This window comes from Panthera pardus, unplaced genomic scaffold (genome assembly GCF_024362965.1).
Source record: "Panthera pardus isolate Hobbes unplaced genomic scaffold, ASM2436296v1 HiC_scaffold_6, whole genome shotgun sequence".
Lineage (NCBI taxonomy): Eukaryota > Metazoa > Chordata > Mammalia > Carnivora > Felidae > Panthera > Panthera pardus.
This window is the reverse complement of record NW_026526991.1, coordinates 79,223,979-79,239,521: the sequence shown is the minus strand read 5'-3', so window position 1 is coordinate 79,239,521 and position 15,543 is coordinate 79,223,979. Positions and strand designations below refer to the sequence as shown.

The window sequence follows — 15,543 nt, the reverse complement described above, 5'->3', positions numbered from 1 at the left end:
GGTAACCAAAGGATTTCAGGAATTTAGCTCCCATTCATGGTTCTGTTACTGTTCTTACAGTAATTCATTTCAATTTAACAAGCAACATTTGAGTCTTTTCAATGAACTGGGTGCAGTCAAGCATAAAGAAATAAACAAGAATCAAGGAATTTACCAACCAGAGGGGATAATTTAAGCCCCCGACTTTAAAAATGGACACAAACTTTCAAAACTAATTTTCACCAAGTATGGTACCTAGATATCAGACCTGTCTGTGGAGCTGGTTAAGAAATACAGCTTCCTGGGTTGCATGCCAAACCTATTGAGTCAGGATCTCTGAGCGTAGAGTAAGGAAGTCATTCTTAACCGGTGCCTAGATTTCTCTTAGGCCTACACAGGTTGAAAACCACTGATGCCCTGTAACTGGTCTGGACAATTATAAAGGAAGATGAGTCATACACTATTGTTCACCAGCAATTATCCATGTTAACGCCCCAGCCAAAGAAGTTCTTTTCTTGGGATCAGTTAAAGTCAGCCAGGGAACTTGACGTGAAATCAAACTCCTGGTGTGCCCCCGTCATTTTGTATTTAGTGCGTGTGGGATGGGCTCTGGAGATATGCATTTTTAACATGTATTCTGGTGATTTCAATGCAGTTCACTTGTGGATAACACTATGAAAAGCACTGACCTGTTGGATGGCAGTTGGCTGTAATCTCATCACTCTATTTAAGTATTGTTTTGTTAGAGGCTGTAGCAAAACGGTGAGAGTCCAGATGAGACCAGTCGTATTCTTGGGCCTGGATATCCTAAAATGTGACCCTCACTTAGCACTGCGGTTTGAACTGATGCAGCCAATTCACTGATTTATTCCAATTGACCATAATAAATCCCATCTGGATTAGAAAACTTAGATGTTTTAAAAAATAAATTATACTGTGTTCACTCAGATATGCCCCTCTCATAAATGTAAATTAATAAATAGAATATAGATGGGAACACTATCTCCTGTAATAGTAATTATCTCCTAAAATAATAATGCAGTAAATGTGGTATTTTGACATTGCACAGGTGGTCTGAAAGTACAATATTGGCATAACAGTATTCTCTGCTTTTAAAGTCATAAAAGTGAAGGCAAAGGAAAATCTATGTATGGTAGCTTACATCATGTGTGAGGAACCCCACTGCCGGAAGGATGGACACACAAGTCATTTTCCACTTAATACTCTTATGTAGCCAGAAGTCAACACAGGCCAAAGTCAAAGACTCCACAGAAACCCTGAATAAATTTCTTGTGAATGAAATCTGTCATGTAGACTCAAAAAAGAGCCTTCTACAAATCCATTTCTTAAAAGGGGGGGATTGTGTGAATTTTAGGTAAATTTATCCCCAGATACCCAATTCGTTGTATGATTAACATGGACTATAAGAAGGAAAGCGTTTGATTGTGAAAAACAGTATTTAACATGCATATGATTCATCAGGATTAGAAAAGCTGTTAAAAACTTTTCTGGAAGAACTAGAATGACTTTTATTGAGAAGGTCCCTTAGACACATCAATCCCAATGTCAGAAAAAGCATTGAGGAGTGATTTAACTTCCAAATTCTTTTCAGAATTGTAGTTAACACCCTACTGAAAAGGCTGATCCTGCAGTGCAGGAAGACGGTAGGTCAAAGACAGGAGTTTATTAACTTGCCACACCAGTGTGTGAATTTGACTTCCTTCCCTGGCCACCTTCACTGGATTCCCAGAAGGGCAAATGAACATGGTCATGCCTGAGGAGGGACCAAGATGGCGGAGCAGCCTGGAAGGGTTTTTTTTGGTGTTTTTGTTTTTGTTTTTGTTTTTTTGCCTCTCGTCCCTGAAATGCAGCTAGATCAATGCCAAACCATCTTGCACACCTAGAAAACTGAACGTGGTCTTGCCTGATTCAGATGAGACATGATTCCTCTGACTGCCTAAGATTAACTTCTTACTATTCAATTTAAAAAGCTTAGGGTAGATCTCTAATGGAGAGAAGAAACCTGCTACTCAGGATCAAAGATGATCCTGAAAACATTCTTTTGGATTGAAGAAAAACAGAGGACAGTCTCTGCTACTGTATTATCATTAAAACCACAGACTAATTTTCTCTGCTCCTAACCTTTTAAAACATTCAGCCTTACTTTTCCTCACTGTTCACATACCATACCAATTCTACAGTAAAATTTCATTTTAACAGAATAGTTGAAGCAAAGACCATTTTATTAAAATTGTGTTTGCTGAGAAAATGGGAAAGACCAATTTAACCTCAGGACTTCTGTGTGGAAGGGAAAGGAGAGACTGTTCCATCTGAGTAATTGTAATAAAAGCTAAAACTGCCAGTGCTCATTCCTTTTCCCTTTATAAATAAATTAGAATATTAAGAAATCAATTAAAATCCCATAAAAAGTACATAGACTCATGTAATTGTCTTACTAGACAATAACTGCCATTGATATTAGAATGAGATGATATAAAAGTTTTATTTGTTTTACCCATTACAAAGTTGCTTCATTTGTTATTTTCTAATTATGTTTGTGCTGCTGAGACATCTTGTTCATCTGGGCCAGTTAACCAAGTTGTTTTGAACTTGTGCCCATAAGACCTCCTTTGTAAAGGCCAGTGATTTTGCTGGTACTTGGTAAAGGCTGGTCATTTTGCGCTGAAAAGCACATTTCCCAGCCCAAAATGGAAACAATCACCAAGGTATGAACACAAAGCTGCCTTGTAGGGGAAAAGAGGATGGGGCGGGATACAGATGACTTCACCTTTCCTTCACCCTGCAGGAAAAGTTCAAAAGATACTCCTTACTGGTAATTAAAACTGATTTTTTTTTATGTTTATCAAATTAAGAGGAGCGGAAATTGTACTATACTGACCGAATTGCATGAAGTAAAACAAATGGCTCTTGAGTAAATGCCTTCTTTGAGTGATATTACAAACAAAACCAGGTTTGGGAAATGACCCTGAAACAAGTCAGGGAAATGCGGTGATGCCGCTCTCTGCATTTTGATTTATATTTATGTTTTAGCTGTTTGAAAAGGTCAAAGAAGTCTGTCCAAATGTGCATGAGAAGATCAGAGCGATCTACGCAGATCTCAATCAGAATGACTTCGCCATCAGCAAGGAGGACATGCAGGAGCTTCTCTCCTGCACGAACATTATCTTCCACTGTGCGGCCACTGTGCGCTTTGATGATCCTCTGAGGTACATTCTTCGTCTCACAGCTTGTATGTGTACGTATGTGTGCGCATGCACGTGCGTGTGAGTTCCTTCGTGGTCTCTGTTAAAATATAAATAAATAAATAAATAAGTGTATATATATATATATATATATATATATATATATATATATATCTTAATAAGTAAAAATATAAAGGAGTAAAACTTCTCCAAAAATTTCACCATCCAGAGATAACCATTCCAACTTTACTTTACACATCCATAATAAAATAGATTTATGTCCAACTTTGCCAAAAAATAATGGCATCATACTGATAATGTTTTAGCAATGTGCTCAATTCTACTTTTGGATGTCTTTCATTGTCAATAAATATTCTTTTGTAATTTCAAACGACTACATGACATTCCATTGTATGTGTATATAATATACTTAACCAGTTCTGTTTTAGTGGATATTTTTGGATTATTCTAATTTTTCACTATTATAAAAAACTCTTCAATGAACATCTCTGTGCTCGCATTTTGTAAATCCTTGTGTGCTTTACTTTGGGTAAATGTCCAGAAGTAAAATTGTTAGAGATGTACCAGATAATGCCCAGGTTATAAACAGTTTATGTTTAACGTTGAACAGTTAATGATAAATTGTTTTCCAAAAAGGCGTGATTGAAGTAATTGTCCCTGTGTGCGTGAATGCTGATTTCTGACACCCGAATAGCACTGTGTTAGAATCCTTTAATTATTTTTAATGTTGCCAATGCAATGAAAATGCCATTGCATATTTTGATTAGAAAAGTTGAAGATGTTGAAATGCTGATTGGCATTTTATTCTTTCGTGAAATGCCGATTCATGTTCTTTGACTGTTTTTCTATTGAAACACTTTTCTCTTGTCAATTTTACGACTTCTTGGAAGTCTTAGCATACTAATTTTTTGTCTTTTATAAGGCCCAAAATATTTTAACAGTTTATCATTTGCCCTCAACTATTTTTATTATTTATGCAGTTATTCATAATTTCTTCTAGAATTTTTATTGCTTCATATTCATGTTTAATTCTTTGACCCATTTAAAGTTTATTTGCCTGTAAAGAGAAATAAGAAAATTCTATAAAAAGAAAAGTGGTGTGGGTGTGAATGTAGAGTAGCTTTTGAGAAAAGTTCTAACAGATGGCTACTTCTTAAGCAACATTTATTAAATGATTTGCTTTTACTCTTTATTTAAAATGAACTCATATACTAAATTTCCATTGTTGAGCTCTTTATTTTGTTCCATTAATTAGGCTTTCTCTTCCAATACCGCAGTATTTTATTACTGTAATTTTTATGTTATTAGACAAGCATACACACATCATTCACCTTTTATAGAATTTTCCTTGCTATTCTCATCTGCTTATACTTCTTGATTAAACTTAGAATAATTTTCCCAAGTTCTTAAAAAGTTGGGATTTTGATTAGGATTACCTTGAATATGTCAACTGATTTAGAAAAACTTAACATCCTTAAACCATTTTCTCTTCCTATCAAGAACAATGTATTGTTTATTCAATTTTTGTGACCCTCCATGAAGTTTTATAATTTTCTTTATATATCCCATTTATTTATTATTCACCTGACATATTTTTCAAATGTTCAGCTTTGAATGTGTGCCTTTCTTCCATTATATTCTCCAGTTTTTTTTCCTTTTACATAACTTTATAAATAGATACCTTACTGAATGAATTATTGCATATCCCAGGATAGTTGTTTTAGCTTTTTTGTTTGTTTTCCAGAAACACAATTATGTAATCTGATCACAATTTTTGTGACTGTCTTTATAATTTTTGTATCTGTTAGTTAATTTTATTTTCCTCTCTTATTACAAGGTGGAAGTTCAGAACAATAGTTAGTAGTAGTGACTGTAAGCATCCTTCTTGGCCCTGACTTTAAAAGGGGTGTTCCTAACTTTTCACCATGAAGCAAGATACAAGCCAGCAAAGTGAAATAGACATACTTTAATCATTTTATTCTTCTTTTAGTGAATTTTTAAAAAATAAATTGGCAATGGATATTGAATGTCCTTTTTAAACTTTTCAAAATCATATAGAGGATCATTTAGTTTTTCTTTTTTAGTTAGATTAATAGGGTTCTTAATATTATATAAGCCATATTACTTCTAGAATCAACTATTTCATTGTCACCACATATTGTGTGTATAGAACTTTGTGTTCTGTTAGCTAAAATTCAGGATTTTGACATCAGTTTTTATGTCTGACCCAGACCTTTGCAAGAGAAATGTATCTTTCTCATTCTGTATTCACTGTTGCTCCCCTACAATTTATTTGAATTTTCCAGCTTCTTGAGTCAAAGGCTCAGTTTATGTATTTTTATATTTTTAATGGCTGCTTGAGAAGCCCCTTTACAAATTCATAGGATTATGATTTTCCCCCCTTCCGGCTGATTTAGAACCAAGTGATCTCTACATGCACTATGCACAATGCTTCCATGAATAGGATTTATGTGCACAGAATGCATAATCAACATATAACACATTCCAGGCATCACGTAACTGTAGCCATGACCCATACTTTTCTTCATGGTCCTTTTTTGTTTTTGTTTTTGTTTTATGTTTTATTTATTTTTGAGCGAGAGAAAGCGTGAGTGGAGGAGGGGAAGAGAGCGAGGGAGACTCAGAATCTGAAGCAGGCTCCAGGCTCTGAGCTGTTAGCACAGAGCCTGACATTGGGCTCAAACCCACGAACCGTGAGATCAGGATTTGAGCCAAAGTCAGACGCTTAACTGACTGAGCCACCCAGGCGCCCAATCTTCCCGGTCCTTTGGTGCAGCCACAAAATTCAGATGGACATGCAAGTTATTGGAGTAGATACAGTTCCAGCAAGGCAGGGTGCTGGGTTCCCTCATTGTTCTTCCCTCTGCTTAACCTTCTGCAGGCACGCCGTGCAACTTAATGTCACTGCCACCCAGCAGCTCTTGCTTATGGCCAGTCAGATGCCAAAGCTTGAAGCCTTCATACATATCTCTACGGCCTTTTCAAATTGTAACCTGAAGCACATCGATGAAGTCATCTATCCATGCCCTGTGGAGCCAAAAAAAATCATCGACTCCATGGAGTAAGTTGGGTCAGATGAGGGGGGTCAAGAGGTGGGCAGATAGCTGTTCTCTCTGCTTCTTTGTAGTCATTCATTAATGAGGTAACGAAGTGAGTCATCCTTGAAACTGCATGCTTTGAAAAGGTGCTTGTTTTCTCTCCCCTGTCCCTGCTATTCCTGTCATTTCCAGGGTGGGGAAGTATAGACGTTGGTGGGGGGGGGGGGGTGGGGAGGAAGGCCAGGCATAGATAAATCCCACAGAAAAGTTTTGTTAAGTGGTTTAGGATTGCAAGAGGCACTTGGGAATGCTTTCCGTAGAGGTGGTTTCTCACTTCTTAATGAGCTTGCGTGGTCACCAGAGAAAATAAGTAGAGCAGATAGTATGAAAGTGCAGAAGAAAGTCAGACCTACAGGGGTTCTGCAGCTTTATATCTGTGTGACCTTAGGTAGGTTCCTTGGCCTCTCTGAGCCTTAGTTCCTTCATTTGCGAGGTGGGGCTAACAACAATGCCCATCTTGTAGCGATGATGAATTGAGTTCTATGAAGCAGTTGCACTAGAGTGTTGAATAGCAGTTAATCGGTTAATAAAGAACTAATAGGTAAGCAGAAATCCTCCCAGATCTGGCAGAAATTGCCCGTCTTTTGGTCGATTAGGCCCAGATACACTTTCCTTATTGTCCTATTGAGAAGGAAAAATAGCATTTGTCTCTTCTTGCCTGCTAATAGGAACCACTTTCTTCTTAGGACATGACCATGGTCTCAGAATAAGTACATTTTTGTTTTCTGTTTATATTCTTCATTATTTATATTCTTCATATTCTTCATTAAAAAAGAATATATATTTATATTCTTCATTACATTCTCCATTATTCTGTCCAGTTTACCAAGTTTACCTTGTTTAAAAAACAAAACAAACAAACTCTGCAAAAAAAAAAGTAATACATCAGAGAAAATAGACTATTTCACAGTGAAGTTTGTCAGATTTTACTTTCATATAATACTGGTATTTCTATTTAAGATATACTTTTTAAAATGAAGCTTAGCTAAATCAAGAGTTCATTCCCTTCAGGGCAAACATTTTTATCTCCTACAGCTCTGAGAATAGATATTTTTACCTGTCATTTTAAAATATCCAGGACAAAGAAGAATGAAAGTCATCTAAAGGACCCGGAGGTTACCTAAAGTCACTAATAAGCGATGATTTGCTTAACTGGTGCAAAGGAACCTTCTTGAGTCCAGAGCTTGTCAGGATGGCTGGAGAAAAGATGCTCCGACACCCAGAGTCGGTATATGAGAGCAGATGTGGAAACCCCCAGTGTTTTTGGACAGAATCGAATTGTCTGTCAGCTGCCCTCTACAGTGCTGTCTCTTGCTAAACGTGGTGCTTACGTATTTGCTGCACCCAGGAAAGGGGCAGACCTGCTTTGATTCCAGACTCGACTGCTGAGACTCCAGAGGCCCACTCCACTGTTGACCTGTCCAGGCCCCTGACAGATCACAGCACGATGTGAGGCAGCACTGAAAGTCTCGGAGAGTTTGCCAGAGAAAAGAGATAGGGAATGAGATTCAGTTCCTCCCCAGAAAGGGGCTCCTCCAGGTGCTCCATAGCACTTCCTCCCTCCCAAGCTGTGTCCAGACACTTTATACCCCTAGATTTTTTTTTTTTATTTTTTTTAACGTTTATTTATTTTTGAGACAGAGAGAGACAGAGCATGAACAGGGGAGGGTCAGAGAGAGAGGGAGACACAGGATCTGAAACAGGCTCCAGGCTCTGAGCAGTCAGCACAGAGCCCGACACGGGGCTCAAACTCACAGACCGCGAGATCATGACCTGAGCCGAAGTCGGACGCTTAACCGACTGAGCCACCCAGGTGCCCCTATAACCCTAGATTTTAAACAAGAATAAACTCATCTCCCAGAAGAGGAGTTGATTTACTTCAGGTGTTCAGCACCTTCCATCCTTCCCCACTATCCATCCCCTGGTAAAGGCAGGTAATTGCTACCTGATTTATGATCAAACTGTAATTGACATTTGTACAAAATTTATGTCTCTTTGTCATGTAATGCTCTCCAAGGTGTATAATTATTTTTAAAACTAGGCAGCCAAACAGAACTAAAAATGAAATAACTTTTGTCTCCACAGAGTATATTTTGCATGCACTTAAGGAACCAAGGTTTGTTTTTTTGTTTGTGTGTTTGTTTGTTTTTTAAACAGGGAAAAGTCATAAGCGCACATGATTCACTCACAGTGTTACATTCAGGACCACATTCCAGCATCATCTCCGGCAGCCCTCCCTTGCCACATTGAAGTAGTCTGTCCCCTCCCTCATACCTCTCTGCCTTGGCTCGTGACGGTTCTGTTTCTGGAAACTACTTGCACCTCTGCTTCCCTGGTTAATTCCTACTCAGACATCAGAGCTCTCCCCTGGAAGCCATTGCACTGAGGCGGCCTCCTCTGGAGTTGCCGTCGTCCCCCGTGTCCATCTTTTTCATTGCTCTTACAAGGGTTATTCTAAATAGCTGGTTATTTATCTGTGTTCTCTCTTGTGCAGTGAGTTTCGCAAAGGAAGAGAATGTCTCTTGTTTCTTCTTGCTTTCATTGCCAGCTCTTGGTAGGGACTCAAATATTTGCTGAATGAAATGAAATTTTGTTGATGGAATGAGATGATCATTTTCACACTGTCCTGGCTGACGTTTGCTTGCTTGTTTGCTCGTTTAGACAAACGTGAAAATAGATGGCAGAATTCCATAGCAAGCTTATATTTGGGGATGTGAAGTCCTATGTGTAAAACACCTGTATGCCCATATCTTATCCCTATTTCTGACAGCCCACTTTTTCTTCTTTTTAAAAAATGTTTCTTTATTTTGAGAGAGAGATGGTGCAAGTGTGTGCAAGCAGGGGAGGGGCAGAGGGAGATGGGGAGAATCTTAAGCAGGCTCCACGCTCAGCACAGAGGACATCGTGGGGCTGTATCTCGTGACCTTGAGATCATGATCTGAGCTGAAACCAAGAGGTGGATGCTTAACCGACTGAGCTACACAGGCGCCCCAGCCACATTTGAATAATAACTGAAATTAGGAGTTAATGCTTCTTATTAGTATGACAAACATGGCCACTAATCAGCATTAGACAATGGGCTGTTCTCTCTCTCCTACCTGCCGGTGTCCTCTGCCCTTGTCCCAACTACCACAGGCACTTGGTCATGGGATTGTGCCACTGTTCTTACTCATGTCCCTGCCTTTATATTTCTAGCTTCTAAAGTTGGTGGTATTTACCTTTAGAAACTCATGTGCACGACTAGATCAGGGATTGCCAATGAAATTTCAGTTTTCCAGAATAACAGCTTAAGTAGAATTTTTTTTAAGTTTATTTATTTTGAGAGGGAGAATATACATGAGGGAGTACTAGCCCCAGGAAGGGGCAGAGAGAGAGGTAGAGAGAATGGGGGAGAGAGGATCCCAAGCAGGCTCTGCACTAATGTGGGGCTCGATCTCCCCAACTACGAGATCATGACCTGAGCAGAAATCAAGAGTCGGATGCTTAACCAACCGAGCCACCCAGATGCCCTTAGAATGTTTATTGTAAAAATGCACATGACTGACCAGAAAAGATAGGGCTTTGGGATTGGTGCTTTCCATATTTTTCAGGCCAAGTTACCACCTCGTAGGGGAGACAGAAGAAAAGGATTTTTGCACCTGTATAACAACTTGAAATAACTAGAGTCGGGAACTAGAAAAGTGGATCCATAAATATTTACTGCTTTATATAGCATACTTAAAACAGTCTAGTAAATATGCATTAAGAAGGGAAGGGCAGCTATGAATCATCACTGAGCAATTATTTTGAGTAAAGACACTTTAACAGACATTCAGTTCCTGACCACAATATTCTAGGGTTGATATTATCATTACTGCTGTACTAATAAAGGAACAAAAGCTCAGAAAGGCTAAGTAACTCTTCAGAAGTCTCTCAGCTAATAAGTCACAGAGACACCATTTTTCTCCATGGCCACATGATTCTGGTCACATGGCTGCAGTCTTTTCGGTACACCCACACATTTGGCAGTGTAAGAGATTAAAAGGTGCTTTCTTAAAATATAGACCGTGTTCTCATGGAGCTCGTAATAAAACACAAGACAAAACAGGGTAGAATTATATATGGAGTGTGGTAGAGGAAGTGGGACATATTAAGTTTGATGGAGTTGGCGGAGGTAGAAAGGCTGTGTAAACACAGGCAGGCATAGGACACAGACTTGGAAGAGGAGGGCACATACCAGGCACGGCCACTGGAGCAGGAAAACCGGGCGCATGTTTGGGATATGGCTGTCAGTCCACTTCGGCCGCACATGTGTTACATGTAGGGAAGCTGCTAGAGGTCAAGCTGGGAAGATGTCTGGGGCCATACTGAGATTTTGAGTACCATGTAGAGGATTGTACTTAATTCTGTAGGCACTGGGGATACACCGAAGGAGGGTCGTGTGTGTGTGTGTGTGTGTGTGTGTGTGTGTGTGTGTGTGTGTGTGGACTGGGGTGGCTTTGATTATTTGTTCCATTTTGTTTTAATCAAAAAAAGACTTTGATGAAAGTGGGCTTTAGGCACATTAATATGGTCGTGGGGGCAGGGGGATAGGTCCACATGGGCAGTCACCAGAGGCAGGGAGAGCCATCACTGGCCATGGAGAGGGAAGGAGAGGGGTCCTAGGACTGGAGAGGGGCAACAGATATGAAAAAAACACCCCTGTATCTGGGGAGAGAAAAACCAATAGGACATGGCAACTGCTTCACACATGTGCTTGCACATGCCTGTCGGGTCAACCATCAGATCTGGACACCCATAACTGTCACGGCTTCCGTCTCCGGTGCCAGGGATTTAATTCTCTTAAAGTTCAATTCTACTGAAATTTTTACTCCAAGAAGCAATGCCTTTTCGAAACCTAATACCAAATCATTCAAGTCTTAAACTTGTGGAGCGGTGCTCTTGACCCTAAGACTCACCACTCCACTTGTTAAAAACAAAGATTATCAAACTGTCACCCCTAAAGACTGATTTAGTGGTTGTAAGACGGTACCCAGGGATCTGAACTTCTGTCAGAGGCCCCACATAAGTCTTACCGGTGAGCAGGCAAGTTTGGGAAATCATGCCTCGGAGTGCGTTTTCATTCAACAGCTCCATTGGACATGGGGTCAGTCATGTTCCAGCCATCAAATCACCTCTGCTCCCCTACTCTCCTCACTTTGTCTTTCAATTCCTAGATGCTTTACTTGATGACAGGTTCCAGATAGATTTGTACCTACTAAACATCACACTCTTGAAGTCACCTGGCCTCTAGAAGCACAGCTAATCTGCCATGTGCTTTTTGATCAGACACTGACAGCAATCAGCTGTGACAAATGAAGGGGAGTCAGAGGTCGGAAAGTAGTTTTGCCTTGGTGCCGAAGAACACATTGTTAACACTAAGAAAGTTTATTCCAGGGAAAAGGAAAACACTAATTTTAATATTTGTGGGTTTATTGTCAGGATTGCATGGCCTTATGATGGCATCTAAGCAGCTGACCCAAAAAAAAAAAAAAAATCCCTGCAAATTCTGTGTAGTTTTAATGTTACCGGGCTTTAAATACAAACCAGAGCAGGGTTACACTGTTTCCTAAACAAAATGAATACTTTTCATATTATCCGACCACTGGAGGCCAGAATAGGTACTCAGGAAAAGTTTAGAGGGAAATGCGGAGGCCAGTTCACCAGGAGCATTAGGCACAGATATATCCGTCTCCCCAGTAAAAAGTTTACATTTACTCTGAAGCCAACTCTGCCAAGTTGAAATTGGTTGACATTTAGCCTTTCAGCTCTTCAACACTTTTCATCACTGCCAACTGGAATTTTTAACTCCCAATTTTGCTTCCTACTCTACAAATCCGTCTCCTTTCTTCCCTTCCCACGATCTCCCTACAACCCACCTCCTTCTGTGTTCACTCGTTCTCTCTTATCATCGTCCATCTCAGCTCCCCAAACACTATGCAGAACACACACTGGCCAATCAAGACTGCCATGTGGGGAGAGCCCTCATTGACTGAATAAGGTACCTGGAAGCAGAAGGGGACTGGATACAGGGAGAAGAAACAAAATCCCTGCTCTCTTGGACTCCTTAGAAAGTGGGGAAACTGACACATGAGCAAGTGCATACAGAATGATAGTTGCAATGATCAAGGGAAGAACATAATTCAGATGAGAGGGGAGAAGGAACGTCACCAGGAGGCAACAGACAGCTTCACCTGATACACCATTGTCTTGCCCTGCTTGTTGCGTAAGAAACCTAGGAGGAAAGATGCACATTCCTCTTGCTCTTTCACTTGGTAAATACATCAGTCGTGAAATTACTGAGAGTAGGAGAAAGCTTCAATAAATCTCAAGCCCCGCAAAAGATAGTAATATTTAGAGGAAATTGTATGTACGTTACTTTCTGAGAATCAATAGCCTTTTTCTTCTTTTGAAGCGAATTTAAGTAGATGTTTATCGGGGCGCCTGGGTGGTTCAGTCGGCTAAGTGTCCAACTTCGGCTCATCATGACCTCACAGTTTGTGAGTCCGAGCCCTGCGTGGGGCTCTGTGCTGACAGCTCAGAGCCTGGAGCCTGCTTCGGATTCTGTGTCTCCCTCTCTCTCTGCCCCTGCCCGGTTCTCACTCTGTCTCTCTCTCAAAAATAAACATTAGAAACAAAATTAAGTAGAAGTTTATTTTTTAAAGTTTTTTAAAGTTTATTTACTTTGAGAAAGAGAGAGAAAGTGGGGGAGGAGCAGAAAGAGAGGGAGAGGAAGAGAATCCCACACAGGCTGTGCACTAGCAGCCTGGAGCCTGACAGGGCTTGAACTCATGAACTGCGAGATTGTGAACTGAGCTGAAATCAAGAGTCGGATGCTCAACCTACTGAGCCAGCCAAGCAACCCAGCAATTTAAGTAGAAGTTTAGAATCTAGGCCCTATCGGTTCAAAACATCTTAGGTACACTGAAGAGCATTTGGTTAATTTTAGAAATGTACTTTTATTTATAGAGTGTCTTTTTTTTTCCCATGCTGTCTTATTTACTATTTTAAAAACAAATTGAGAACAACCAGCAGCAAATCAGACTTTGGTAAAAAAGAGCATGAACTGATTATATGTCCCCAAAAGGGTATCATACAATATATATGTGTGTTTGTTACATCAGTGTCCGCTTTGAACTCAGGAAGTGCCTGGATGAGATAAGTGAGGGACTGTTTGGTTGTATTAGAAAAGGTATTTTGGGGGGCGCCTGGGTGGCTCAGTCGGTTGGGCGTCCGACTTCGGCTCAGGTTATGATCTCACAGCTTGTGGGTTCAAGCCCCACATCGGGCTCTGTGCTGACAGCTCAGAGCCTGGAGCCTGTTTCAGATTCTGTGTCTCCCTCCCTCTCTTCCTTTTCCCCACTCACGCTCTGTCTCTCTCTGTGTGAAAAATAAATAAACATTAAAAAAAATTAGAAAAGGTATTTTGGGGCGCCTGGGTGGCCCAGTCGTTTAAGCATCTGACTTCAGCTCAGGTCATGATCTCAGGGTTCATGAGTTCAAGCCCCGCGTCGGGCTCTCTGCTGTCGGTCAGCTCAGAGCCTGCTTCAGATCCTCTGTACCCCTAGCTCTCTGCCCCTCCCCCACTTATACAGTCTCACGCTCTCTCTCCTAAGTAAACATTTAAAAAATACTTCAAAATTAAACAGAAAAGTTATTTTATTATTTTTTTAGGTTTATTTATATTGAGAGAGCGAGAAAGAGAGAACTAGCAAGGGAGTGGCAGAGAGAGAGAGAAAGAGGGAATCCCAAGCAGGCTCTGTACTGTCAGTCCAGAGTCTGGCACGAGGCTCCATCTCATGAACCGTGAGATCATGACCTGAGCCGGAATCAAGAGTCAGATGCTTAACTGACTGAGGCACCCAGGCGCCCAAGAAAAGGTATTTCAAAACCAACTATTACCATTGTAGACACATGCTCCTTGGTTGTTGTCCCCAAAATCAACATGTCTTCGGTTTCTTGGCTCCTTTTGTTTTATCAAATAGCTTTAAGTGCAGTTGCGAATATTCCTGTTCGTTCTCATGATATCCCAAGAATTTAGAACGGATGAAATTATTGCCATTTTTCACAAGTAAAAAGATCGAAACTATAGAATAGAAAATGATATTATGGAACACAGGTAGAGCTATGACTAGTAGAGGGAGGCCATTTACAGGGCACTGCAACTTCTGCAGTTGTGTTCTTAGAAACCTACACAACCAGCACGTTCGCAGATAAGCTAACTCACCAAAGCCTCCAAGTATTACCTTTGCCGTGCACGCTAACATCAGTGACAACAGCTGGTGCCCACCATGTGACGTATAATCCTAGCTCATGGCCGGGTTCTGCTTTTTCATAGATTTTTTTCTTTACAACCTTCTTGAAATCAGGCTGTATTTCCTCCAACGCAGTTTTTGAAACCTCTGTATGTTTGCAGGTGAAACAAAAGGGTCTTAGGTCAGTTAACCCCCTGTTGACCATCAAATGAGGTAAAGGTAACATTAATATAAAATGGAGAGGTGCCTGCATCATCCCACAAGCTTTAGCCCAACCATCAGGTGGCTATATAATTGGAAAATCTTCTGGTTTTCTAAGTATTTGGAGTTGTTTTTATTCTGGGAACTTCTCGACCTTTGCCTATTCAATTTAAATCAAAAGGCATTTGAGTAACCAGCAAACACTCAGCACTAATAGCAAAGCAAGGAAAACCAAAAACATTACAGACACTCCAATATCCAATGAGAGGTGTTAAAATTGAGAGTTGTTTTTCTGAAGTATTGGCATAAGCACATCTTAAATGCTCAATAATTTGTCATGGGAGCAAAGCGGTAACAGCTAAGATTTCCCTATAATCAAAATAGTATGAGCTCAGTCCTTTAAGATAGGAATAAATGTACCAAACACATGGATTATAAAAATCACACTAGCATATTTAGGTAGCCTAATTTTTTTTAAGTGTACTTATTTTGAGAGAGAGCGACAGCAGGAGGGGCAGAGAGGGAGAGAGAGAGTCCCAACCAGCTCAGCCCAATGCGGGGCTCCATCTCACGACCCATCATAACCTGAGCCAATACCAAGAGTCGGATGCTTAACCAGCTGAGCCACTCAGACGCCCCTTAGGTAGCCTAATTTTTAAAACTGTATTATATCAAATGTTTAACCAAATAGACCTTCCAATTAAGAGAAACATTAAATATTTAATTGATGATTTTATTGCTTTCTCT

General features: G+C 40.2%; 1 protein-coding gene across 2 annotated transcripts in view; it reads left to right on the top strand.

Moving 5' to 3' along the window:
- FAR2 (fatty acyl-CoA reductase 2) overlaps positions 1-15,543 on the top strand; it is a 151,288-nt gene that overhangs the window by 118,448 nt on the left and 17,297 nt on the right. For both annotated transcript variants that reach the window (XM_019452361.2, XM_019452360.2), the window contains exons 3-4: positions 3,031-3,206; positions 6,106-6,285. In XM_019452361.2, the coding sequence (XP_019307906.1) occupies positions 3,031-3,206; positions 6,106-6,285 (356 nt within the window). The remainder of the gene's footprint in view (positions 1-3,030; positions 3,207-6,105; positions 6,286-15,543) is intronic.